At 44.1% G+C, this 25,054-nt stretch overlaps 1 protein-coding gene across 6 annotated transcripts in view; it reads right to left on the minus strand.

Moving 5' to 3' along the window:
* RIPOR2 (RHO family interacting cell polarization regulator 2) overlaps positions 1-25,054 on the minus strand; it is a 210,885-nt gene that overhangs the window by 87,622 nt on the left and 98,209 nt on the right. The window contains exon 1 of one of the 6 annotated variants that reach the window (XM_022562347.3): positions 24,487-24,648. The exons of 3 other annotated variants lie outside the window; for them this stretch is intronic. In XM_022562347.3, coding sequence (XP_022418055.1) covers positions 24,487-24,547 — 61 coding nt within the window. In that variant the 5' untranslated portion in view covers positions 24,548-24,648. Of the gene's footprint in view, positions 1-673; positions 782-4,209; positions 4,529-24,486; positions 24,649-25,054 lie in introns of those variants that run through there. 2 more of the 6 variants (XM_022562348.2, XM_022562349.2) reach the window with 2 other exon arrangements.

Genomic DNA, 25,054 nt, shown 5'->3' on the forward strand with positions numbered 1-25,054 from the left:
CCACTCCCACTCCCCACCCCCGTTTTTCCAGACACTGGTGGGCATCAATGCAACAAATTTCTCCTTCTTGCCTCTCCTCCCAATTCTCATCCCCCCACCCCGTCACCCCACATTGCCAATTTGTAATTCAGACACGCAGGGATGAGGCTGGTTCGTTGACCAAGCTGAATCCGGGCAGCCTGGGGGCAAGTTGGGACCCCAGAGGCTGCGATCTCAGCCTGAGCTGGACTCCCCGTGGGCGCTGAGAGTGCCGGAAGTCGTTCGGTGGCAGCCGGCAGCTCAGGACCCGCATCCCGGGGCGCTCTCCGCCCCCCCGCCACCGGGCACCTAACGTCCGGCCACGCGTGTCCTAGCCCCAGAGATGCTCCAGCCGCCGGGCACTGCCGGGGGCCCCTTACCATCTTCTGGGTCGGTCCCTCCACTCTCCTGGGCATCCCTCGGTTCTGACTGCAAAAGTGCTTGTGCCCTGCACCGCTCGGCAACTTCGCGTCTCTACCCTGTGGGCATCAGAGACCTGAACCCTCCCAGACGGAGGAAGCCGGAGGACGCCCCAGTCCCAACGGCTCCTTAACAGGCAACACTCATGCAAGCCGAGGACACCCTCGCCACACAGATCTCACTCGGGTTGTCAGAAAAATCAAGCAAAAAAGAACAAATAAAAAGGTGCTCATACCTAAAGACGAAGGCTCCTTGTCATGACAGGAGGACACTTGAGGTCTCCGGCTTAGAATAACAGCCTCCGTGCCAATGCAATGACCCGGGCCGCCCGCACCTCCGGCTTTGCAGCTACCCTGAGCGCGCTCACTCGGGTGAAGGGACAAAGGGTCGCGGGAAGCAGTCGGGTCCCCGCGTCCAGGCCCCGGCGCCGGCGGCCCTCCCGCGTCAGCTCCCGGCAGCTGCGGCGCGGGCTGAAGGTGCGGGGCCAGCAGCGCGTGCAGCGAGCGCTGCGGCCGCGCGGGGGGCGGGGAGCGCGGAGCGCGCGGGGGCGGGGCTCGGCCGAGGGGCCGGCGGCGTCACCCGGGCGGGGAGGGGGCGGGGCAGCCAGATGCTTGACAGTTACTTCAGCCCAACTCCGAAGGGTGAGCTTTGCTGTCTGCGTCCAGCGGATCGCCGCCACGCCGAGCTCCTTGGCACTAGCTGGTGTCACCGCTTTGGAGTTATCCTTGGAATTCGCGCAGGAGACCGAGTGCATCGGAGGGAGAGGGCAGGGGAGAACAGCCCAGGCCATGAAAGGCCCTTTCAGCTAACCTTTTGGTACTTAAAAGAGAGGCTGTGAATTGAAACAATGCGCTGGGGCGACTCTGGTGGTGGTGGTGGTGGTGGTGGTGTGTGTGCGTGCGTGTGTGTGTGTGTGTGTGTGTGTGTGTGTGTGGCGGGTGAAGTTGGTTGCCCACGGCATGACGTTTGCTTTGTATGGGCTCTCCTCTAGGGCCTCTTTGAGCACAGAGATCTCATAACAATGGGGAGAAACAGAGTTGTTATTTTTTTCTTCTTTTAATTTTGTTTTGGTGGATTTGAACTATATATAAAGGTTTCCTTTAGGAAAGTGTGGATATGACAGAGACATTCCACAGAAAGAGTCTTTGGAGTGGAAATTGTCCAAGACAGGGAGTCTACAAAGACCCAGAGACAAGGTCTCTGCCTCCATCCTTAAATAGGGAATCCCTTATACCTCAGTTTCCTTATCTGTAAAGCCACCATTCTGAATAAATTGTGTACGTAGAATATGTTAAATAGAATGGTACTGCAAGGTGCATCCGCCCTCCCCAGCTTGAAATTCAGTCACCTTGTGAGGGAGTAAGAGTCGATGAGCATAGATATGAACCAAAAGCGAACATTTGAGGACACTGTGTCCTTATCCAGTTGTGATAAGGAGACTGCATCCTCAGGCCTGGACTCTAGGCCACCCAAATCATAGCCTAATCAATGACATCATAACCGACCAATGATACAACAGTAGGAGCAGAGTGCGCTTGATGCCTAGAAAGGGCACCCCAAAGCAAGCTCTGGTCACTGTGTCTCTGCCTTCGACCATGAAGGGCAGCCTGAGCAGTGAGTGCCTTGACAGGCTGAACACTTCATGACAGCTGGATTTTTCCAGACACCCACCTCCCTCTGTCCTTCTTCCAACTTACTAAATAGTTCCTGACAGCACTCAGTCTTCCCACATACACTTTCCTTCAGAAAAGAAAATGTGTTGAGCAAATGATACGAACATTCCTGGCAACTAATTCCTCGAATGTGTTTAGTATTGGTATATTCTGGTCAATATATGTGTCCCTAGTGAGTTTGGTTGACTTGACGTAATCCTTATGACGCTGAACACTACAGTTCATTGGCTATCTTCTTTCCTTTTTTAAAAAAATCTTTATTGGAGTATAATTGCTTTACATTGTTGTGTTACTTTCTGCTGTACTCAAAGTGAATCAGCTATATGTATACATATATCCGCATATCCCCTCCATCTTGAGCCTCCCTCCCACCCTCCCTATCCCACCCCTCTAGGTCATCACAAAGCATAGAGCTGATTTCCCTGTGCTACACAGTAGCTTCCCACTAGCCATCCATTTTACATTTGGTAGTGTGTATATGTCAATGCCACTCTCTCACTTCGTCCCAGCTTCCCCCCAACCCCATTTTCTACATCTACGTCTTTATTCCTGCCCTGCCACCAGGTTCATCAGTACCGTTTTTTTGTTTGTTTTTTCCCATTGGCTACTTCTTATACCCTAGATTCTGGAGCAGATACTTTAGAAGCACTGTATCATTTATTCCTGACTATAAGTCTGCAGTAGGTATTATTGCTCCCATTTCATGGATGGGAAAACCAAGATTCAAGGGAGTTAATGTGAGTTGTCCAAGGTGACACAATTGAATCAACTTTAGATACATGTGCAAAAGCTGGGTTTTGGCACCTGAAAACATGGGTGGTAGTGGCCCCACTATCCTGTCTTAGATCCTTGTTCTTCTCTTCATTCTGGACCTGGGTTCATCTCTGTTGTATCCCTGTTGATACTTGACAGCTGAGCCCAGGTTTTGTGGGTATTTCCCGACTCTATCTCCTTTCTCACTTCTTTTACCTATCTGATGACTCCCCCAGTCCTTTTCAGCATCAATAAATCTGAGAGTCACAAAGGTCCAAACAGCTGCACAACTCCCATAGCACCCCTTGGCCTCTTGGTAGCTATTAAAATGGCCATAAATAAAACTGCTATTGAAACATTCATTCATACAATAAGTACTTGTGGTGAACTGAGAAAGGGACAGGGGATAAAAGAAGGAACGCTCCCCCCACCCCCACCCCTCAAAAAGTTTACAACCTAAATGGCGATAATGAGATTAAGAATGGGAGCTGAATGACATTGTTTAAGACAATGCTGAAATAGAGCACAAGGCCAAGTAGGATTAAGTCAAATGATACACTCATCCCCCCCACGCCCCCACCCCCGCTAAGTAAGCAAAACCAGCCGGGAGAGAGAGGATGGAACATGGATACTCTCTTAAAAGATAGTTAGAATTAGGGCAAGTGAAAGAGAGGCAGTTCTAAAGGTAGATTGAGGCACTTTACAGAGGACTGAATGGGGTTCTAGGAATGATCTGCACATAAACAGCTTAGAGGGGTATTCAGGGGCCCACCGTGGGGCCTCATCTCATTCAGTTCATGGCTTTAAGTCATGTTCATGTGCTAAAGACTCCCAGATTTATATTCCAACTCAGAACTCTCCTCTGAGGTCAGATATCTGAGTACCTACCTAAAATTCCTGTTAATTTCTTGCTGCCCAGTTCTTGATTCTCCTCCCCCAAAACCAAACCTGGTCCTTCCCTATACTTAACCATCTTAGTTAAAAAAATAAATAAATAGCACCAATATCCAACCAGTTGCTAGAGGGCCAGAAATCTAGAAGTCGTTACTGATGCCTCTTTTTCCTTTACCTCCCACACGCAATTCATCAACAAAACCTGTTGCTTTTGTCTCCAAGACACTTCTCATTCTTGGTTACTCTCTCCAGCTCTACTGCCATCACCCTTCTCTGAGATCCTTCATCTCTAGACTGTATCGCTTATCTCCTTGCCTCCAGTTTGCCCTTCCCTAGAATCCATTCTCCACTGTGGTGGGCCAACTTTAAGATGGTCCTCAATGATTCCCACCCCCTAGTATTCACACCCTTGTGTAATCCCTTCCCCATGAGCGTGAGTCTAGTGACTTACTTCTAACCAATAGAATATGGCAAATGGGCTGAGATGTCACTTTCATGATCAGATTATAAAAGGTTTTGACTTCTGTCTTGCTAGCTGAATCTGTCCCTTTTTGGCTTCGATAAAGCAAGCTGCCACGTTGGAGAAGCTCATGTGACAAGGAACTGAGGTCCTCTGCTCAGTAGCCCACAGAAACTGAATCTCGCCATCATCATGTCAGCTTGAAAGTGGATCTGTCCTCAGTCCAACCTTCAGATGAGACCCCAGCCCTGGATGACACATTGATTGCAGCCTGAAGCTAAGCTGTGCCTGGACTCCTGACCCACAGCAACTGTGAAATGAGAAGCATGTGTTGTTTTAAACAGCTGAATTTGTGACAATTTGTTATGTAGCAATAGATAACTAATACAGAAAGAGTAATCTTTAAAAATAAAAATTATGCTGTGGTCACTCTCCTGCTTAAAACCCTGTCTTCATTCCCCATTTATTATAGAATAATATCCAAATTCTACGCCAATGCTTACAAGACCCTGGTGAGCCAATCCCTTCTAGTCCTTCCAGCCTCACTCATGCCTCTGGCTTCCCTCTTACTAAGCTCAGGTTACTGACTCAGGTCACAAGGGCCTTCTTTCAGTTCCTTAAACATGCCAAGTCACTTCTAAGAGAGTTCTTCCCTGACCACCCACATCTTTAAGTATATCCTTCCCCTCAGTTATTCTTTTTGAATACCCTGTGCCTTTTATAGCACCAACTGTAAATTGTAATGGTTTTCTTTACCTTTTTAGTTGTTCTTTGTCTCTTTTTCACTGGACTGTGAGATCGTAAGGGTAGAGACAGTTTCTGTCTTATATACCATATCCCCACAGAGAACAAGGGCTCAATAACTACTTACTGAATGAAAGATGAATAACTCTGCCATTCTGGAGCACACCTGTACTCTTACCTCGATCTTTTTATTACCTTGTCAACACCACCCCCCACCCCAGCCTATCTCCATCCATGTAGCCTTCACCTGTTTCCTAATAGCCACATCTATTCATCAAGATCCAGTTTCAGTACTCTAGTTTGCATCTGTTTTTCCCAGATCTCTTGCCCCATTCCCTGCCCTCTCACTTCAGAACTTTCATAACATCTTAGCTCTTAACATCTCCTGAGATGCTGGGCACCTGCCACCTTGTATTACAGCTATTTGTGTAGAGTCGGATGGTTCCAAACATTTCTCCATTTACCTCATTCTAGAGACAGAGGCCTGGAAAGAAGCACAGATATGCAGGAAAAGTCTTGGGAGAAATAAGAGCTACTGCAGATTAGCATCAGAGCTAATAGGCTACCGAGGAAAAATCTGGAGGGGTGGGAGCAGGGTCTAACACCTCCCCTGGAGAGAAGCAGACTTTCCATTTCCCCACTATATTAGTCTGCTAGGGATGCCATAACAAAATACCACAGACTGGAGGGCTTAAACAACAGAGATGTATTTTCTCACAGTTCTGGAAGCTGGAAGTCCAAGATCAAGTTTCTGGCTGATTTGATTTCTGGTGAAGGTTCTCTAATTCATCTACCTCAGAAACTTCCCTGATCAAAGCATTCAGAGATTCCCTGGTGAAGCCCTTAAACCTCACCCAGGGAAACAGTGAAGGCCAGAGCTTGTTAGGCATTGGGGTGGGGATGTTACAGAAAACTCTGCTAGTGTGAGAGTTCATCACTCTTTAACACCAATGGAGAGAAAGATTCCCTCCAAAGGAGTAACAGCTTAACACAAGTTCCCCTCCCCCTGTCCCACCCATGCATCAATTTTAATTTAAAAATCCCTAGGTACAAATGATAGCTATTATTTCAACAAGCTATTATTTCAACTCAGGTGCCAGGCACTCTGCTAAGGGAAGGAGCCACAGAGGTAAATAGGAAGGTCATGGAACCCATCTCGGGGAGCCTGGTGGTGAGGACAGCAGTAAATAACTCAGGTGGGTGTTATGAAAGAGGAAGTACTATGGGTGCTACGGGAACTGTGATTATTTTTGGTGCCATAAAACAGGGTGTTTGAACTTCAGCAGCACTGAAAATGGTCTCTTCTAAAAACTGAATTTTATCCTGTTTTTCTCTCATGGGCATTTTTAAAGCCAGTTTTTGTTTAGGGAACAGAATTGGCAATGCCAGGCTGATTATTCTTTGCACCACCAATCAATCCTAGTAAATGCATAATTCATTAGAAGAAAGCAGAAGGGCATCCAAAGTGCAGCCAATTTAGTTTCCTCATTTAGAGCATCAGATACTTAATGCAGAATTCAGAACATGTCTGAAGACCCACTGCCATTGTGCAATGAAGTAGATGCTCTGATCAGAAGGTCCCGGAGATTTGGTTATATCTAGGGACCTCTATCCATTCATATTCCTATATATTCCTTCTGCCTATGATACTTCCTACTTCTACCTTTTTGCTCGGGCTATTTCCACTGCCTGGAAATTTTCCGCTGAGAATTGCCCATCACTTTTTCTTTTACCTCTGATGTTTGTCTCTGAAAACCCTGTCTAGCCTAGAAAGCCCCGTTCAAACACTACCTCCTTCCCAATGCCTTCTTGGCCCTCTAAACCCTACCTGCATCCTCCTGCAAGTCCCTTGTGTGTCCCCTGAATAAGACCCTATCACACACCTTCCTTCTGTCATAAATATTTGGTACACATCTCCTCATCAGTTTATAAATTCCTTGATGTCAGGAACTATGCTTAGTACCACTTACATGATTGTAACCTCTATGTTAATGAGCGTAGAGAATTGTCAGTGAATACTGACTACGTTAGGAATGAGCGCATACAGTGCCCCTGCTGCCTTCTATCACCTTTTCTCTTGGAAAAATTGCATAACAAGCCTGTATTTATTGACATCAGAGCTGTACCTACAGAAGTATGTTTCCACCTGACAAATGACAGCTGGGTCTTGCTTGCTGCTTTCTGAACTGGTAAGAGCAAAACCCCATTTTCCTTTGCCCATGTCTGGTACTGATGATAAGGTCCTCAAGGGAGTAAACATCTCAAGCTGTTGTTTTCTTACCATTGTCACACGCATCTGCTTGCACAATGGGAAACTAGTTGGGCCAACACCCTTAGCATTTTAGTATGTCCCAGGAGCAGATGTCCCAGGGGGGCTGAAATCAGGCCTATGCATTAAGGCAAATGATCTCAATCCTAGACCCTGCCCTCACCCCCACTTCTAGCTTCTGCACCAAGTGACCTGGAAGTTGCATGGGTGGAAGATAGTCAGCAAAATGTTCAAGGCTGACAGGAAATAAAACATGTCTTACATGTAGCAAACAATCCCCTTCTGTCCAGCAACCTGAGATTGGATTTCTCATACATTATTATTATATTACATGTAGAGGTCATTTTCTGCAATAATACAATCTATAAAAATCACTTCCCAATTTTTTGGTCTTAAGACCCATTACACAATAACATAATCTAGACTAGCCATTTTATATAACATATATGTATATACATATGTTTATGTGTATATGTACTTGGAGGGCATTATGCTAAGTGAAATACATCAGACAGAGAAAGACAAATACTGCATGATATCTCTTATATGTGGAATCTAAAAAAAACAACAAACTAGTGAATATAACAAAAAGAAGCAGACTCACAAATATAGAGAACAAACTAGTGGTTACCAGTGTGGAGGGTAAGGGGAGGGACATTATACGGAAAGGGGGTTAAAAGGTACAAACTATTAGGTATAAAATAAGCTCCAAGGATATAATATGGGGAATATAGCAAATATTTTTAATAACTATAAATGGAATATAACCTTAAAAAATTGTGAACCACTATATTGTACACCTGTATCTTATATAATATTGTGTATCAACTGTATTTCAATTTTTAAAATCCCACATTTATATATATAACATAATCTAGACTAAACCCTCTTATATTTTTAAAAATTGTTGAGGACCTTGGGGACCCACTGAAAGAGTCTTGGGAAAGTTGATGGTTTCTCAGACTATATTTTGCTCTAGACTGACAAACATTTTGGTAGAATATTAACTTTATAAATTCCTATAGCTCTGAACCCGGTAAGGCTGAAGGTAAATAGTATAAATCTAACAAATATTATTGCACAAAGATATTAAAAGAAGTATAAAATAATGCAGAATGAATGTAGAAGTGACTGGAAGCTATCACTATGCACGTGTAAACACAGTGCTAGGTACTTGACATGTAGACTCTTTTTAAAGTTCTAAAATGGACTTTTCCTTCATAATGAATCCCTTCCCTTTTCTCTCATTATTAGGGGAAACATAAAAGAAGAGCTTTGTCTGTAAGGTTCTTCAAGGTGATTTATCTATATTGTGTCCCCGGGCCCCCTGCAGTCCCTGGCTTGCAGGTTGTTCCACGTGGCCCCTTCCTGTCCATTCTCCACCTTTCTCTCTCCTGCTTCCCGTCCTGGGGGTCCCCAGGTAGGGACCACATCAACGACTGCCCTGTGATGTCCAGTAGGGTTTGGCCAATGGGGAGCCCCAACAGGAGATCGGAAAAAGGTAAAGGAGTGAGGTGAGGATATTAATTACCTGGCTCCTCCCTCTGAGGTCACATTGGGCTGGCTGTGCCCCTTCCTAAAAGACAACTGCTCTCCCCCACACCCCCTCAAGGCAGCCCTCTCTACACAGTTCTCTCTCCTTGAAGATTCTAGCAACCTCTTCCTCTCCCATCATTTGGAGCCAGGTGGTGTTGGTCTCTCTCTGCCCTCTGGTTCCCCCACAATCCACCCACACCTCTGTAAGTCATCTCTTTGTAAATAAACCTTCTTGGAGTTATTCTAATGGGAGCTATCGGTTTCCTGACATTGCCCTGACTGATACACATTGGCAATAGTGTACTGATTATTGAAAAAAAAATTAAATCTGTTTTTATCCAGTCATTTATATTTTTAAAATATTTCTTAAGTAACTCCTTTAATTATTTTCACTGCTCTTTCAATTTTAGGCAAGATCTGTTGTTAATCTCGTTCAATTCCTTTCCTCCTTACTGGTCCCCAATGATATACAAATCTTTTCAAAGTTTGGTCCCTCCCTAACTCACGAAATTGAGATCATTAACTTCAGGAGGTGATTTTAGGAGGAATTACGGGCCCAGAAGCCATTTTACTTAAAACCTTGTCACTGGTTGTTAATCTTCACCATCTTCAGGGACATTATTCTGGAGTCCAACTCACATAGGAAACAGGTCTCTGAGGTTAAACGGCTGTCACTACCATTCAAGCAAAGTTAGAGAGAGCTGGAGGGAGTATCAGGGTACCTTAGAACACAAGGGAAAGATTCTGAAGCCATGACAGGTTCCTCCTGGCTGTTCGCTCTTCTCTACAGCTGCTCTCATATTCCTGCTCCTGGGCCTTGAGTTCAGCTGCATGTTTCAAAGGCCAGGGCCGCCTCTGTGAGGCCTGGAAACCATTAGCTATCCCTGCTAGCTTCAGCGTCCGGTGCCTCCCGCTACTAACATACATTTTATGCACAATCGGGATACTGGATACAAAGCTCCATCCCCGTGGGCCCCGCACAGTTTCACTTTGCAGAGGTGAAAGTGGAAATCTGACTCCTGCAGCCAGGCTTGCTCAACCCACAAAGCCTTCTTTGGTAGCAGGGACGAGACCTGGCCCCACTTCCCCTCTTTCCTTCTCTGCTCACACACAATCCACGTCCCTGGCAGCTTCGGATAGGAGCCGTGACAACAGGACAGGGCGCTGTTACCCTCCATAATTAGCCAGGCGCGCAATGCTGCTGTAATATCACAGCATTGACAGAGCTCTCACACCTGTTAAATTATTCACGCCACACAAATGCAATCAGCCATCACGTTTGAAATAGGTCATTCGCACTAAGGCTGCTTGGAGTGAAAATTTCACAGGGATGGCAACAGATCCAAGTGCTTTGGTTTCATCCGATCTGCCAAGTAAGGGGCTGCTCCAAGCAATCCCCTATTAAGTATCTTTCATTGAATCGCTGTTATGTTTTCATGAGCAGCAGCAGGAAGCATCTGGGACAGCTGTCTGCTGGCAGGCACAAGAGTTGTGGGCTGGAAGGCTGTATGTCAGCCTTTTCCTTCAGTGACCTGTCCTCAACGAGCCTCAAGGGGCTGCTTGAGGAAGATAAATCTGAACACCTGCTCTCATTTGTTCTCTGCACCCAAGACAGTAGCCGGGTCAGAATGAGGATGTAAGCACTGGGCAAGGGCAGGTTTTAGAAGAACGAACGCACACAGGCCTCTCTCTGAGAAGTGCCTCTCAGCCCTGGGTGCCGCATTCAAAGAGGAATTCAAGTTCAACAGCTGTGGGGCGTGTGCCCCTGCATTTCAGATCCTAATTCACAGACATCTGGGCCTGTTCGGCACTCAGGATACACTTGCCCTCTTGTTGGCATAGATATACTATTCAACTCAAGTGCCTGGTGGAATACAAATATTTGACTAGCTATTGTAAGGTCTGGAGAATTACTGGCGTGTTAATATGTTCTTTTAATGGTTTTTGAGGATACAAAAGACTATCTTACAGGAGGAAGAACAATTTTCCCCTAGGATTAAAGTAAGGTGACTGAAGACATAGTTCACGGGATTTGAGTTAAAATACAAGCAAATGTGCTGATTGCTAGCTCTTGACTGTTAAACGGATACGTTACTGAGGGAGGCTGATAAATCTCCTTGGGGAAGGGAAAAAAGGCAGGGAGTTTAGCAATGGGATTGACCCCTTGCCTGCCTTCTATTAGGAGAATAAGAATAAAAACCTCTAAAGAGGTCTCTTTAGCTGAGATGCTATGGATGTACAGCCTTGGAGCAAAAGGGCAAGAGATGCAAGCATTTTTAAATAGAACTTCATTGGAATATAATTGCTTCACAATACCGTGTTAGTTTCTGTTGCACAACAAAGCGAATCAGCTATAAGTATACATATATCCCCATATGCCCTCCCTCTTGAGCCTCCCTCCCATCCTCCATATCCCACCCCTCTAGGTCATCTCAAAGCACCAAGCCGATCTCCCTGTGCTATGCGGCTGCTTCCCACCAGCCAACTATTTTACATTCGGTAGTGTATACATATTGATGTTACTCTCACTTCTTCCCAGCTTTGCCCTCCCACCCCATGTCATCAAGTCCATTCTCTATGTCTACTTCTTTATTCCTGCCCGAGATGCAAGCGTTTTAACGTGGTGAGCATAGCACCAAAAGCAGAGGCCACGTGAAGATGGGAAGTTCATGGATGCATTTCCACAATTGTTCTATATATCAGAACAGTGCTCCCAAGGATGTTAAGCACTCTCCTTCAAATATTCACCTTCAAGAAGGCTGCCCAGGGCTTCCCTGGTGGCGCAGTGGTTAAGAATCCGCCTGCCAACGCAGGGGACACGGTTCGAGCCCTGGTCCGGGAAGATCCCACATGCCGCAGAGCAGCTAAGCCCGTGCGCCACAACTACTAAGCCTGCGCTCTAGAGCCTGTGAGCCACAACTGCTGAAGCCGTGCTCCACCGCAACGAGAAGCCTGCGCACCGCAACGAAGAATAGCCCCCGCTCGCCGCAACTAGAGAAAGCCCGCACACAGAAATGAAGACCCAACACAGCCAAGAATAAATATAAATAAAATAAGTAAATTTATTAAAAAAAAAAAAGAGCCTGCCCAGATGATCCACCGCTTTCCCCGATCTCTCCTTTAATTTCCTTTAAGTGTTTATGCACAGTTTGTATTGCTTCTCCAACTCCTGGTTTTATGGAACAGCTCATATAGGTTATATAGCCCAATCCCCATAAGCTAGAGATAAATCTATGAATAATTCTCATTTATGCATATGCTGCTTTATCATCAACATTTCAACAGATATTTCCTAGTGCCCACTATTCTGGGTACTTGGAGTGGGACTTCATGAAGTCATCCACTATTTATATCTAAACTATCCCAAAGTGGACTCCTGCTTCCCCATCATGGCCATACTACCCCAATGCAAGCCTGCTTCTCCAGCAGCCTTCCTCATCTCAGTAAAGAGCAGCATCATCCTTCCAGATGCTTGGGCCAGAGTCTTGGAGACATCCTTGGTAACATTTCCCTCCTTACCTCCAGAATTCAATCGGTATCAGGCCTGCTAAGTTCCCCACCAATTCTCTCCTGGACTGTTGCCATCCTCTTCTAACTGGCTTCCCTGCTTTTGCCTTTTATGCCCCCATTTTAATTTTCCAGACAGTAGTCAGAATGGTACACGGGCCTCTCACTGTTGTGGCCTCTCCCGTTGCGTGGCACAGGCTCCTGACGCGCAGGCTCAGTGGCCATGGCTCACGGGCCCAGCTGCTCCGTGGCATGTGGGATCTTCCCGGACCGGGGCACGAACCCGTGTCCCCTGCATCGGCAGGCGGACTCTCAACCACTGCGCCACCAGGGAAGCCCCAGAATGATCCTTTTGAAAGGCAAATCAGATTATGTCACTCTGCTCAACATTCACCAATGGCTCCCCATCTCCCATAGAGCAAACCCCAAATGCGTACAATGGCCTGTAAGGCTTATAGGAGCTGGAACCCCTCCCTCCTAACAGAAACCTCTAGGGTTGCAGCTTCTACTGCTCTTGGCTGTGCTCACATCGTGCTGCGGCCACACTGGCCTCCCGACTCTCCCTGGAACATTCTCCTCCTGATATCCAAGTCGGCCCTGCGGTCCCTTCGAGCCTCTAGAGCCGAGTAGAACTGAATCCAGCACATGGTAGACTATCAACAGATAGTCTTTAATGAATGAAAAAAATACATCTTCTATCCCTACATAGTTCATAAGCTCCTGAGGGGCTGCATCTGCTAATTATGCTACTCCTTTCTAGAGAAGCTTTGGTAAGTGCTAATCCCAAAATATTTATGCAGAGATTTTAAAAATGATTCCCAGCTAGGCAGACATTGGTAGAAAAAATTCCCAGACCTCATTCTTACACATCCTGCTATGGATAAAACAGTCTTTCTAAGACTGTGTCAGATATGCCCAGCCCTGGGCAGAATCAGCTCCCTGGGACCATTTCTATCTCACCTGGGTATTCAGTTCGTTGTTGTTAAGTTTACATGGCTCAAGAAAAAGCAACCTTTTTGCAGACTTTCAGGAACTGTCTGGTTCTTTCCTGTTTTGTTTTGTTTTGTTTTTTGGGGGTACCCATTCCTAACTCTTTTTTTTAAATGTGGAAATATATATATGTTATATACGTATGTAGATATAATACATGTAAGATTTACCACCTTAATCATTTTTAAGTCTACAGTTTAGTAGCATTAAGTACATTCACAGTGTTATGCAACCAATCTCTGGGACACTTTTCATCCTGTAACACTGAAAACTGAAGCTAGACCCATTAAACAACAACTCCCCATTTCCCCCTCTGCCTACTGCCTGGCAGTCACCCTGACATTTTCTGTCTCTATGAATTTGACTCTCTACACACCTCAGATACATGAAATCATACAGTGATGTGTCTGGCTTATTTCACCTAGCTTAATGTCCTCGGGGTTCATCCATGTTATACCACGTGTCAGAATTTCCTTCCTTTTTAAGGCTGAATGATATTCCATTGCATGTATAGACCATATTTTGTTGACCCATTCATCTGCTGATGGACACTTGTGTTGTTTCTACCTTTCGACTATTGTGAATAATGCTGCTGTGAACATATGTACAAATATCTCTTCAAGACCTTGCTTTCAGTTCTTCTGTGTGTATGCCCAGAAGTGGGATGGCTAGATCATACGTTAAAGAACTAATTTTAACTTTTAATTTTTTGAGGAACTGCACCTGTTTTCCATAGTGGCTGCACCATTTTATAGTCTCACCGACAGTGTACAATGGCTTCTGAGCTCTTTTTATAGTAAGATATTTTTCCCCTCCAGCAAGTTAGAACTGCTCAGAGATGCCTAATAGTGCTAAACATTCCAGCTCCTTCCAATGCCTAGCAACCAGGAGCCGAACGGCCCCCACTGAACGAGCGAGGGTGTGTGTGGTGGTGCTTTTCGCTCTTTCCTTCGTGCCTGTTTTGAAACGGCTTTCTTGTCCTTGAATTAACATGCAGGCTGAGTGGACATCCACGGGTCTGCCCTACAGACAGAGGGCAGTGGGCAAGAGCCAGCACTGTTTTGGGGATGATCAAAGCTCTGCTAATCCCTTGTAATCTCCTAACGTAAAGGGGACATATTTCCAATTTGTGGTTTCTTTGAAAGATGCCCCCAAGGTTGGCACTATCACTTTTCGATGAATTGGGAGACTTGGAGTGGTGCGTGTGTGGAAAAGCCAAGGAGACGGCCTTGAGTCATGTTCGTGCATCAGTCATCTCTTGCAAGGAGGTCCAGGGTTTCAGATCTCGGGGACAAAGAACCCAAAGAGTCAAATGAGGAGGAGAGTGCCTTGAAGTCATGCAGAGGAGTAAGTGGGAAGGACCCTGGACACCTCCTGTGCGTCGCCTTCTTTCACCTCACTTATCGGTGGGCGGGGAGAACCGGCCTTAGTCCTCCTGTGCGTCTCTGCTTACATCATGCTGCCTTCTCTGCCCTCCCCCACCCAGCGCATTCTGTCTTTGGTTTTGTCTTGGACTGTTAATTTTTCATCATCCTACCAGTTGGTGTTACAGAGCAATGTAATATGGGGACATGTGTTCTCTTAAAAATAATATTTAAGTAAAAATAAGCGGGGATAAATCTTCTCTTAAATGGGGATTTTAAAATGATAGGGGGCTTCCCTGGTGGCGCAGTGGTTGAGAGTCCGCCTGCCGATGCAGGGGACACGGGTTCGTGCCCCGGTCCGGGAAGATCCCACATGCCACGGAGCGGCTGGGCCCGTGAGCCATGGCTGCTGAGCCTGCGTGTCCAGAGCCAGCCTGTGCTCCCCAACGGGAGAGGCTACAACAGTGAGAGGCCCACGTACCGCAAAAAAAAAAAATAAGAAAAATAAAATGATAGGACCCTCTCACCGGACATGAAAAGGGGAAGAGCTAGTGGGAGAGACAATGACCTTAAGAGGCAAAATGATGGAACGTGATGACCTAAACCAGGGGTCAGCAGGCTTCTTCTGTAAAGAGTCAGATAGTAAATATTTTAGGCTTTGGGGCCAAGAGGTAAAAAATGAGGAAATTGTATACTTACATATAACAAGAGAGAAAACAAACTTTCACATTTTTTATGGACAAAATTCAAAATATAATAATTGAGATTTTTTTTTATAACACCAGTCTACTAAGGAGAAGAATGGAATTCTTTTTCTTTGGGATAACATCTTGCTTAATTGAAGTTCAAGGTCAATGTTCCCTATCATCAAATCGATTTGCAAATGTCTGTGTTTTTGTAAAAACCATTTATGGCAGGCCGTACAGAAACAGGCAGTGGGCTGGGTCTGGTCTGCAGGTTTGCCATCTCCTTCCCCTGCCAAGAGGTGGGTAATGAGCTACTGACTCACTATGTGCAGTTTTCAATATTGCCTGGTAGCTTATAAAGGCACAAACATCTGTCTTTTGGGTGTATCATTAATGTTAGGAAGACACGCAGGGCTTTTTTCTGTCCTCTGCACTCTCGTCCGTGGTGTAAATGACACCTCTTCTCATACAGAAGAGGATGCTTCTGACCCAGCAGCAGTTGTCCTTCCAGGAGTGGGGAGGACCTGGGTTGACCCTCCCCAGTCTCCCCTCCTACAGCTGGGACCATTTCCAGCCTGACCAGTTATGTGCCCTAGTCCTAACTTTTATTGAGTGGTGCTCAATAAAGATTTGGTGATTAGTTCACAGCGGGTAGATCCCATTAACTTGCTCTCTGTCCCATGAAGTATTATTATTAAACAACTGAACTAATGTTTGTCCTCCTGTGTGCGCATTAATATAGTTACACACAAATATACATAAACAGATTACCATGATTTCTCCAGGAGGATTTACCACTGAAAATATTTTTAAAAGCAATGGAAGTAAAAACAAAGCAAAACACCACTAGAGGAAATGTCGTAGAGGCTTTGTTTAAAATCTTAATTACTGTCCTAAAATGCCATTAACATATGTATAATTCAAGTTTCAATAAGTGTTATCTTTAAATTAGAAATGGTTTAACAAACATAGAGAGCCCAGCCTTTATCAAATTACTTTTTAAAAAGTACTCTGTAAAGCGGCATGCAGAGGCAGTAACTGTGGTGTGTTTACCCCAAGTAAATATTTACCCAGGAGAAAGGGCCTGTGTATTGTTAAAGGCACTGTTAAAGATATGATTCTTCACCTCCAGCATTCCTGACCAAGGCAAAGGGGACTCTCTCTACAAGAAAACTGCCATAGCTTATATCACTCTTTAATACTCAAAGGATTTTCAGAGGGAGACCAGATAGGTTAAAGCCAAAAAAAAGGTAAGAAATCACAAATTCATTTTGTGCCAAGTGAAGGGGTGATTCTGCGTCCTGCCTTTGTCAAATGGTGGAGGTCGGATAGCAGCCAGGCTTCTTAATTCATGAGCCAGACGCACCTCTATGTTCCCAGGAAAGCATTTGAAGTGAGCAGTCTCAATAGCTGTGCTCTCATCAGCTTGTGTCTTTGTTAATCACAGGCCAAGAGGAGAAGAGGAGAATTGTATAGACTTGGGAGACTGGGACAGCTGAGAAAATCACAATTAAAAAATCACTGACATTTACGGAGTAAGTCCTTACGGGTTTTCCACTATCGCATACATTATCTCCTTTAACTTCAAGCAGTTTGCGGGGGAGGTCACCACCACCACCGCCACCATCTTTAGCACATCACCATCATCACCACCCCGGCATCGTCACCATCACCATAATTATCATCATCTCCAAGTGGAAGAAGGAAAGTGAAGATTCTGAAGGGTTAGGTAACTTGCCTAAAGTCAAGCTACTAGTAAGTTGAATTAGGTCTTTTGAGTCCAAATATTTTGCTCTTTCAGCTATGCTATCTTCCCTCAGTTTGGAAGTCTGGATGGTTAAAAAAAAAAAAAAAAAAAAATCAAAGATTTACAAACATGGTGGCTCTAGAATTTTTGGATGCCAAGTACTTAGTACAGCAATACGGCCAGAAAAGGGGTCTGTCCTCCACTGGAAACTGTCTGCAGCGTAAGTGTGTGATTTTTTACTCAGATTATAGAGTTCAAATCATTCAAAATAGCAATGTTTTCTGAAAAAGCTTTTTATCATGCTTTATATTTGGACTCTAAATTCTAATTTATTTTTTAGTCTTTAGAGCTGCTAATGGAGATTAATAGTGGGCTGAGGCATGCCCCACCTCAAAGATATCCTTGGTAACCCTGAACATATAAACCAGAAGTTGAAGGAGAAGAGATTGTTTTTCGTAATATTTCGGTCATATAATTTATCTGAAAGTGGTTAAAAGTACCTTCTACAAATCCTATCTGCATATTTGATTCTTTGACACACTTTTCTTCAAATGCCATTCTATCAGTTCGTCATGCTGTTATAAATAGGAAGGGAAATCCCACCATAGAACATGTTTTTGTATTTACTCCCTCTCAGAGTTTCCTGAATGCCAATTCATAGAGAGAGAGAGAAAAATCTTCAACTGCTCAACCAGCTGACTCAATTTATGATCTGAAAGTCAAGCTATTTTCTTCCTGGTTCTCGGCTCATTACTTCTTACACTGAATGGGCAGTTTAGAATGACGTCGAGGCGGAGAAGAGACCAGCCAGTGTCCCCCTGTTGCTGCTTGAGTTGTACAGTATAAACATTTAAACTCTTAACTCCCAGTGATCCAAAGACTAAGAAGGAAAGATTTGCAGTGAAAAGGTGGCACCATAACCTCGTCACTTTCCAGACGGCAGCAACTTGTTTTTAGTTCTCTTTATTTTATTTAGAAATAATTATTTCCTAGGGTTAAACCTCCTAATACAGCAGAGATGACATACCCTCAAGATCTTTTCTCTGTTTACTAGGTTACCTATTAATGACAATCTTTACAAAGGTTGACACAGTGTTTTCTCTCTCCCTCAGTTGGGAAAATAGACACCTCACCCTGCCAAAAGTTCACATTTTCCTCACTTTTATATTTTAACATCTAGAATTTTTTACTTGTATCCATCATTGATCTTCAAGTGTCTTCTGCCTGAAGCCTCTGTTAAGCAAGTTGAGGCATGAAAAAGCATAAGATATGGAAAGTCCACACGTGAAAGAATGACGATAATATAAATTATCATTAACTTGCCTCTGGAGTGAAGCTGGCCATTATACCTGCCTTTTGATTGTTATCCCAGCGTATATGTCAAAATCTTTCTCTTAAAAATATCTAAAAGTGATCAAGTAAATTGTCGTTTTTCTTGAAGGGAAATTCTTGATGAGTGATGAGATACACTCCGTCTACACAGCACAAAGTGAAGTGGTTTTTCAGCTCAAATGACCTGGTTTGTCTATCAACAAGGATCAAACACTTCAGATTCTTGACAAATCCCTTCACTCTGCAGTGCACACATGGTATGGAATCATCACCCTCCTAGTCGGCCAGGCATCTCCACATTTCAGGCGCCCCAGAAACCAGCCCCCAATCCAGCCTGGAACTTACTGTCAAGGAAGTACATGAATGTTCAATATCCCACCAGCCCCTGCATTGTGGTTTCATTTTCTTCTGTCCATTTTTACTTGACAGGACCAGTCACTATTTTTGTTTTTTCTTCCTCTCTGTCCTTCTGGTACTTGAAATAGTCATTTCAACTTGACTCAACTAATACCTTTTCCTTCTTTAAAATCTCTCCTGAAACCAACTGAATTGCAAACATTTTCATTAAACATCACAGCCGTTTGGTAAACAATCAACAGACAAAATTTAGCCATCCAAAAATAAATGAGAAGTGGAATAAGCCTACACTTGCTAAGCACAGTAAAACATGTGAGGTATAGGTAACGGGATACATCACATTTCTTTAATAAATAGGTTGACTTCAGTAAGTGAAGTAACTCCCATCAAAGAGCAAGGGCAATACTCCCAACTTATTTCACTGCTTTGGTCATAACAACTACACATTTCCTTTTTTTTTTTAAACTATTTTTCCCCACACACAAACGATGGGTATGCATATACTTGTAGTTTTCAACTCAAGTCCTGTAGAAGATATACTCAAGGCTATCTCATACTATTCCTAAAAAGACTTTACTGGCTGCCTATAGAGATATTAAATAAGCATTTAAAATGCTTTCTTTGTGATTCTGGGCCCCTTTTTGGCTTTGGCCTGATCTAAATAAGTCACCCTGAGGTCACTGGGGGCCATAAATCAGGAGGGTGGACTGGGGGCTAAGACGGCCTGCATAGCTTTAGTGCAATGTGCTATTTTAGCTTGTGCCCCTGAAATGACACCATCTCTTTGGCACCAGCCAAAGTAAGCTTCCTAGACATCTATGGGAAGGGAATGTTTTGCAGTAATCCAAGGCATAGGTCACACAGGCATGAAATATTGTGGGGAGGTCTGTGTCTGCTCCAGACCCTGTGACAAATAAAGTAGGGAAAACAACTTCCAACCAAAACGTTTATCCAGGATCCCAGGAATGGAAATTGACCCAAGCAATCTCTGCAAACTGCGAAAGCAAAGAGTGGCCAACTTTTTTCAACCCAGGAAACTAAGGCAGCCTCTTCCTGTCCCGTCTCCAATCCCATTACTTGGGTCCACTTGAGAACCCCAGACATGGATGTTTTTGAGAAAGGGCTGACATAGCTAAATAACAATTATTATATCTACGTGCTATAAAATGTGGCATAATCAAACAAAAAGGTCCAACTCTCTCTCTAACCAAAGCACATACACTTTTATGTTCTCTTTCTCAACACTTTTTCCATAGAGGGTATGGACTTAACCAGTCTGAACTTTCAGGATTTATTGGCTTTGTACATAATCTTAATTTAATCTCTTCTTCCTTCTTTCTTTTAATTTTGGAAAGGGCAAATGTAATTCAGTAAATATCAAAACATGCCAGATTACAACAGGTTGCATAATTGTTTACCCATTAAAAAAAATCTACCTTGGCTTCATAAGCAGTTTACACAGAAAGACAAAGTGGGCATCTATTCTATACTTACAATTCTCTTTTTGTTAAAACTTTTGCAATTTTTTTGCTCTCTCTGAGCTGAAGATCCCATTGAAAGGGAAAAAAATGCTAACTTACTTGGCTTGGGGAAGGGAGAGAGGTTTGGTTCGAAAGGGTGTGGCATTTTTTTTCAAGCCTCTGTCAGTCTCTTTAAGAGCGACAGGCAGCTAATGGTCAAGTGGACTTCCCTTTGAGTTTCCCTCTATCTGGGACAGTTCTTCTCCTTTGGGGAGTTTGAAACAACTTTCCTAGATACTGTAATCCAGGACAGGAGAAGTAGTCTTATGCTATGCTGCACTGTACCAGAACATTCGAAGGTCTGGCAAAGCTTTGCAGTTTCCTGTGGTCTTTCTAGAAGCAAGATTTTAAAAGACATGTAAGTGTCCAGGGACTATATAAGCCTGAGAAATACTTTGCACACATGACCGTGAACTCGTGCAGTTTTATTATTCTAATCATTGCACTTGACCACAGATTACCAAGCACTGCTGAAAACAAAGGCAGTGAGGGCTTGTGGTTCTAAGGAAAGAAGGACTGCAACTTTAACTTGTGCCAAGGAGTCATTCTGACTGCTAACCTACTGGCTGACCACCACCTGGGGAACTGTTTCCTCCCACACACGAATCCTGTTCTGTTCTTGAAAGCTGGCCAAGGGCCTCCACTGTGCGTGACACTTTTTTTCTATTATTATTATCGCCATCATAATTGTTAGAGTTATCATTACTATTATTATCCATCCAGCTATTTCTACTAACATACACCAGACTGGCTGTCAAGAAGGCACAGTGACAAAACAGATGAAAGCCCTTTAATTTGATAAGTTTGAAACAACAATGGGAAAGAAGCCCTCTAATTCCAATCACTGGTTTTTCAATAGCTTGGTAATCAAACCAATCATTCCCCCAAGAAGGAATAAAGTCTACTGGATAGTAACCATTTTCTAAATGGCATGGTGATATGAGAATAAATAAATACATAGTGATATTTGGAAAGCCAACCTGAGGTGGGAGTGGGGGAGGGAGGGAGAGAAAGAGGAATAAAATATTGGGGTTTCCGGTGGGTAGGTGGGTGACTGCTTTTCTCTCTCTCCCTCTTCCTCTCCCTCTCACTAATCATATGCAACGCTCCTCTAGAACAAGAGCAAAGTTACACACCAATGCTTCTTAATTTCGTGAACTTTAACATTTTCTTTAACCACAGAAAACAACAGCTGAAGCAAACAGGATCTCAGAAAGGCAGTTAAAAAAATATATTGTGAGCATGACTCAGTTTCTTCTTCCCAGATCTTTATGTGGTCCATAAACCTAAATGGATTATATATACTTTTAACCAAATGGACCTAAATTCTAAATTTGTTTCTTTAGGGGGAAAGGGTCCTTTAAAAATGTGGCCATTGCAAGGAAATATGGTTGCCTTGGTAACAAGCTCCTAGGCATCTTCCTTCCTTTATGTTAGAGGAAACTCACTGGACCGAAAGCTTTCTGCTTTCTTAGGCATGTTAAAGTGAGTTTAAAGCATGGAGGAAAGCTAGAGCAAGCTTGAACTCTTCTAGGTAGATGTATGCCACTGTGCAGAAAAGATGAAGTAATAGAATGCTGGAGCTTTTCAAATGAGATCTGAGAGATTGTGTAATCAACACTCTTGTTTTAGGTAAAAAATGAGGCTCAGCAAGATTAAGTAAGTGACTTGCCCAAGATCCTACATCTACATAACAGCAGGTGCAGGGCTACAATCCAGGCTCTGGACAACTTGTCCAGTGCTGTTTCCACCCAGGCATACATCTGAAAAGTGGTTTATGAACTGATTTTCTGTAATAAGTCCTATTCTGAATATACTAGGTTAACCAGACATGTGAAAAAACTCTGTGCAGAATTCCTTTCATACATTGCTTTCTAACCTATTCTAAGAACCCATTTTTGTGCACACATAGTCAGAATTAGTATTTATTGAGTGCTTACCGTGTTTGAGACACTATTCTAAGCACCTTCCCTGTAACAATATTTAATCCACACACCATCCTAGGAAGTTAGCACTCCATTTATAAGTGAGTCAACTGAGAGAGAGATTAAGTAACCAGCTCAAAGTCATAGAGTGAATTAAGTGGCAAAGCCCAGGCAGTGCAAGTCTGGAGAGGAAGCTCTTGACTATTACCCTGCAGGGAGCTTACTTAAAATGAAGGAACTACCCGGACAAGCTTTCACATAAATAGGCAAACATGATCCATGACTCTGAAAACTGAATACAAATATGCTGGATGTTGGACTTGCAAGGATTCTCTCTCTAATCTTTAGAGATTAAGTTAAATGAGATAATCAGTCTGGAAAGTACAAAGCATATCACCTGTGAAGTACAATGCAAATGTTATGAATCTATTATGAAGATACCCTGTACAACCCAATAGGTATTATTGTCCCATCTCACCACTGAAGAAACAGAGGTTTAGTTTAGCAATTACCTTGCTTAAATCACATAGGTAATATGAAGCAAAATGAGAATTTGAATCGGAATCTTGTCTGACTCCCAACTTGACTCTTTACCGTGCTGTTGAGGTTGAAATAATCACCTTGATAATCATGAATGCTCAAGAGAGAGATCTTACTCATCAAGCCCTGCTTTGCTGAGGTCTTAATTCTTTCCCTCAGAGTGGGGCCGCTCACCTATCCGTCTATAGGTGGCACTCTTTAGCACAGTAGCCATTGGTAAAAGGGAAAAATCCCTTTGGGGGAAAGAAATGTGGCATGGCGTTTTGGAGGTTGGGTAGATAATTACCAAATTGTCCCATTTAGGCTTATCTTCCTAGTTGTAAACATGTTCTAATTCCTGAAGGGAGTAACTAAGTATGTATACACAGAGAAAACATCTTTTTTTTTTGCGGTACGCGGGCCTCGCACTGTTGTGGCCTCTACCATTGCGGAGCACAGGCTCCTGACGCGCAGGCTCAGTGGCCATGGCTCACGGGCCCAGCCGCTCCGCGGTATGTGGGATCTTCCCGGACCGGGGCACGAACCCGTGTCCCCTGCATTGGCAGGCGGACTCTCAACCACTGTAACACCAGGGAAGCCCACAGAAGAAACATCTTTAAGTAGAAGTGAAAGCTGAGGAATGGAGCCTAAGATCAAACTTCGAGTCACAGTGGCTCTACCTGTCAACCAAGTAGAGCAACAGCTTGAGAACATGCCAAACAGCAAGGAAGCTGGGGGAGATATTCTTTAAGCTGGTTGAAATTGTGATAAAAACCCAAATTATGGTTTTAAATATTTCTGAGGCTACAACAAAAGTAATGTGAAGACAGACATCAGTAATGGTAACCTCCTAGATGACTAGATTACAAGGGATTCTTATTATGCTATACTCTTTCATTTGTCTTCAATGAACTTGTACTACTTGGGTAACTGCAAAAAATTTTACTAGAGCTCCTTTAAAAAATTACCTGATAAGAGTTTTTTAAAAACTACCAGATACGGTTCTTGCGGAAACCAACAAGTTTATGAGGTCCCGAGTCCAGAATACCACTTCTTTAGACAGTTCCAAATTCTTGAAAAGCTCTTGCCTACAGCCCAACCTCATAGGCAGCATTTGATTACAAGGCATCTGTAGATTACAAGATTAGCCATTTCAAATTGCAACCCTTACAGTCAAATCCCACAACACCGGTCTACCTGGGGAAACCTAAGCGGTGCAGTTGATGTCAGAAGCTAGCATGGCTGCTGCCTCCCAGCCTGGAAGAAGAGGAAAAGGGAAAGGCAACTGAGACAGAGTTGGGGTGCCAAATAAGTCCACGGAAGAGTGGAGAGGGCAAGACCCAAAGGCAGAGAGAGAAAAGAAGGACAGGTGGGTAGTGCAGAGCAAAGCAATATGGCACCGTGGGGCACCATCCGCGGCCCATCTGTCCAGCTGCTGCCCTGCAGTCCTGCTGTGTGCTGAGCACGGAGAAAGACTATTTCCTTAAGGTGTTAGACAAGAGAGCACAAAAGAGGGACAAGGGGAAATTTTAGTACTATTTTCTACCCTAAACAAAACCTTTGGTCATGACTTTAAAAAAAAAAAAAAATTTATTTGGAGGAACCATTCAGTTCCCTTGTCCCGGGTTCTGCAGTGTACTTCTGGGGTGCCATCCCATCCAGGATGCTTTCAAAGTCCTCAAGTCCCTTACCCAAGCCAGGCCACAGTTTCCAACAGTGTCAAAGCTAAGCAAAGTAGATCAGAAAGGCTCCTGCCAGAATGACGTGTTTACCTTCACAAAAAACATCATCCTCTTCATCCGTCAGGAGCTCCTTGGAGTCTAGATACTGCATCTTGGAGCCGGCAGGCAGCGTGTGCAGCGGCCTCAGCAGCTACCCTGCCCTCCGAGGCGACTTCCTTTTCCCAGGTTGGCTAAGCGCCCCAAGAGGGCAGCGTCCGCCTCTGCCCTCGAGAAAGCAGCTTCATTCATATGAACAGGCTTCGTGAGCCTTTTGAAGAGTGCATTCCAGGTGGGGTAATTTTCACCACTGAGAAGAAAGAATTTTTTTCTTTTTTCTTTTTGGAAGGGGGCTGCAGATCCGGTTGGAGCTGAACAGAGATAGCGCTTAAAGTCTGAGGGCAATGAATTCTATTTCAAAGCGACAGCTTTCATATTTTCTTAAAGAGGAAGGCGGCCGTTTAACTTTCTTATGAATTTGAACACAATGGGTAGTGTTGAAAGAGAGGGGGTTCACATTTCTCCTATCTTGGTTTTGCTTCAATGACAATTTATCTGAAAGGAAAGCAAGCCACTATGCTAGACCCAGGCAGGCATCTGGAGGGACAGAGCTTTTCTTTCA

This window comes from Delphinapterus leucas, chromosome 10 (genome assembly GCF_059928025.1).
Source record: "Delphinapterus leucas isolate spDelLeu-1000000601 "Yukka" chromosome 10, BTC_Dleu_Yukka2, whole genome shotgun sequence".
Taxonomy (NCBI): Eukaryota; Metazoa; Chordata; class Mammalia; order Artiodactyla; family Monodontidae; genus Delphinapterus; species Delphinapterus leucas.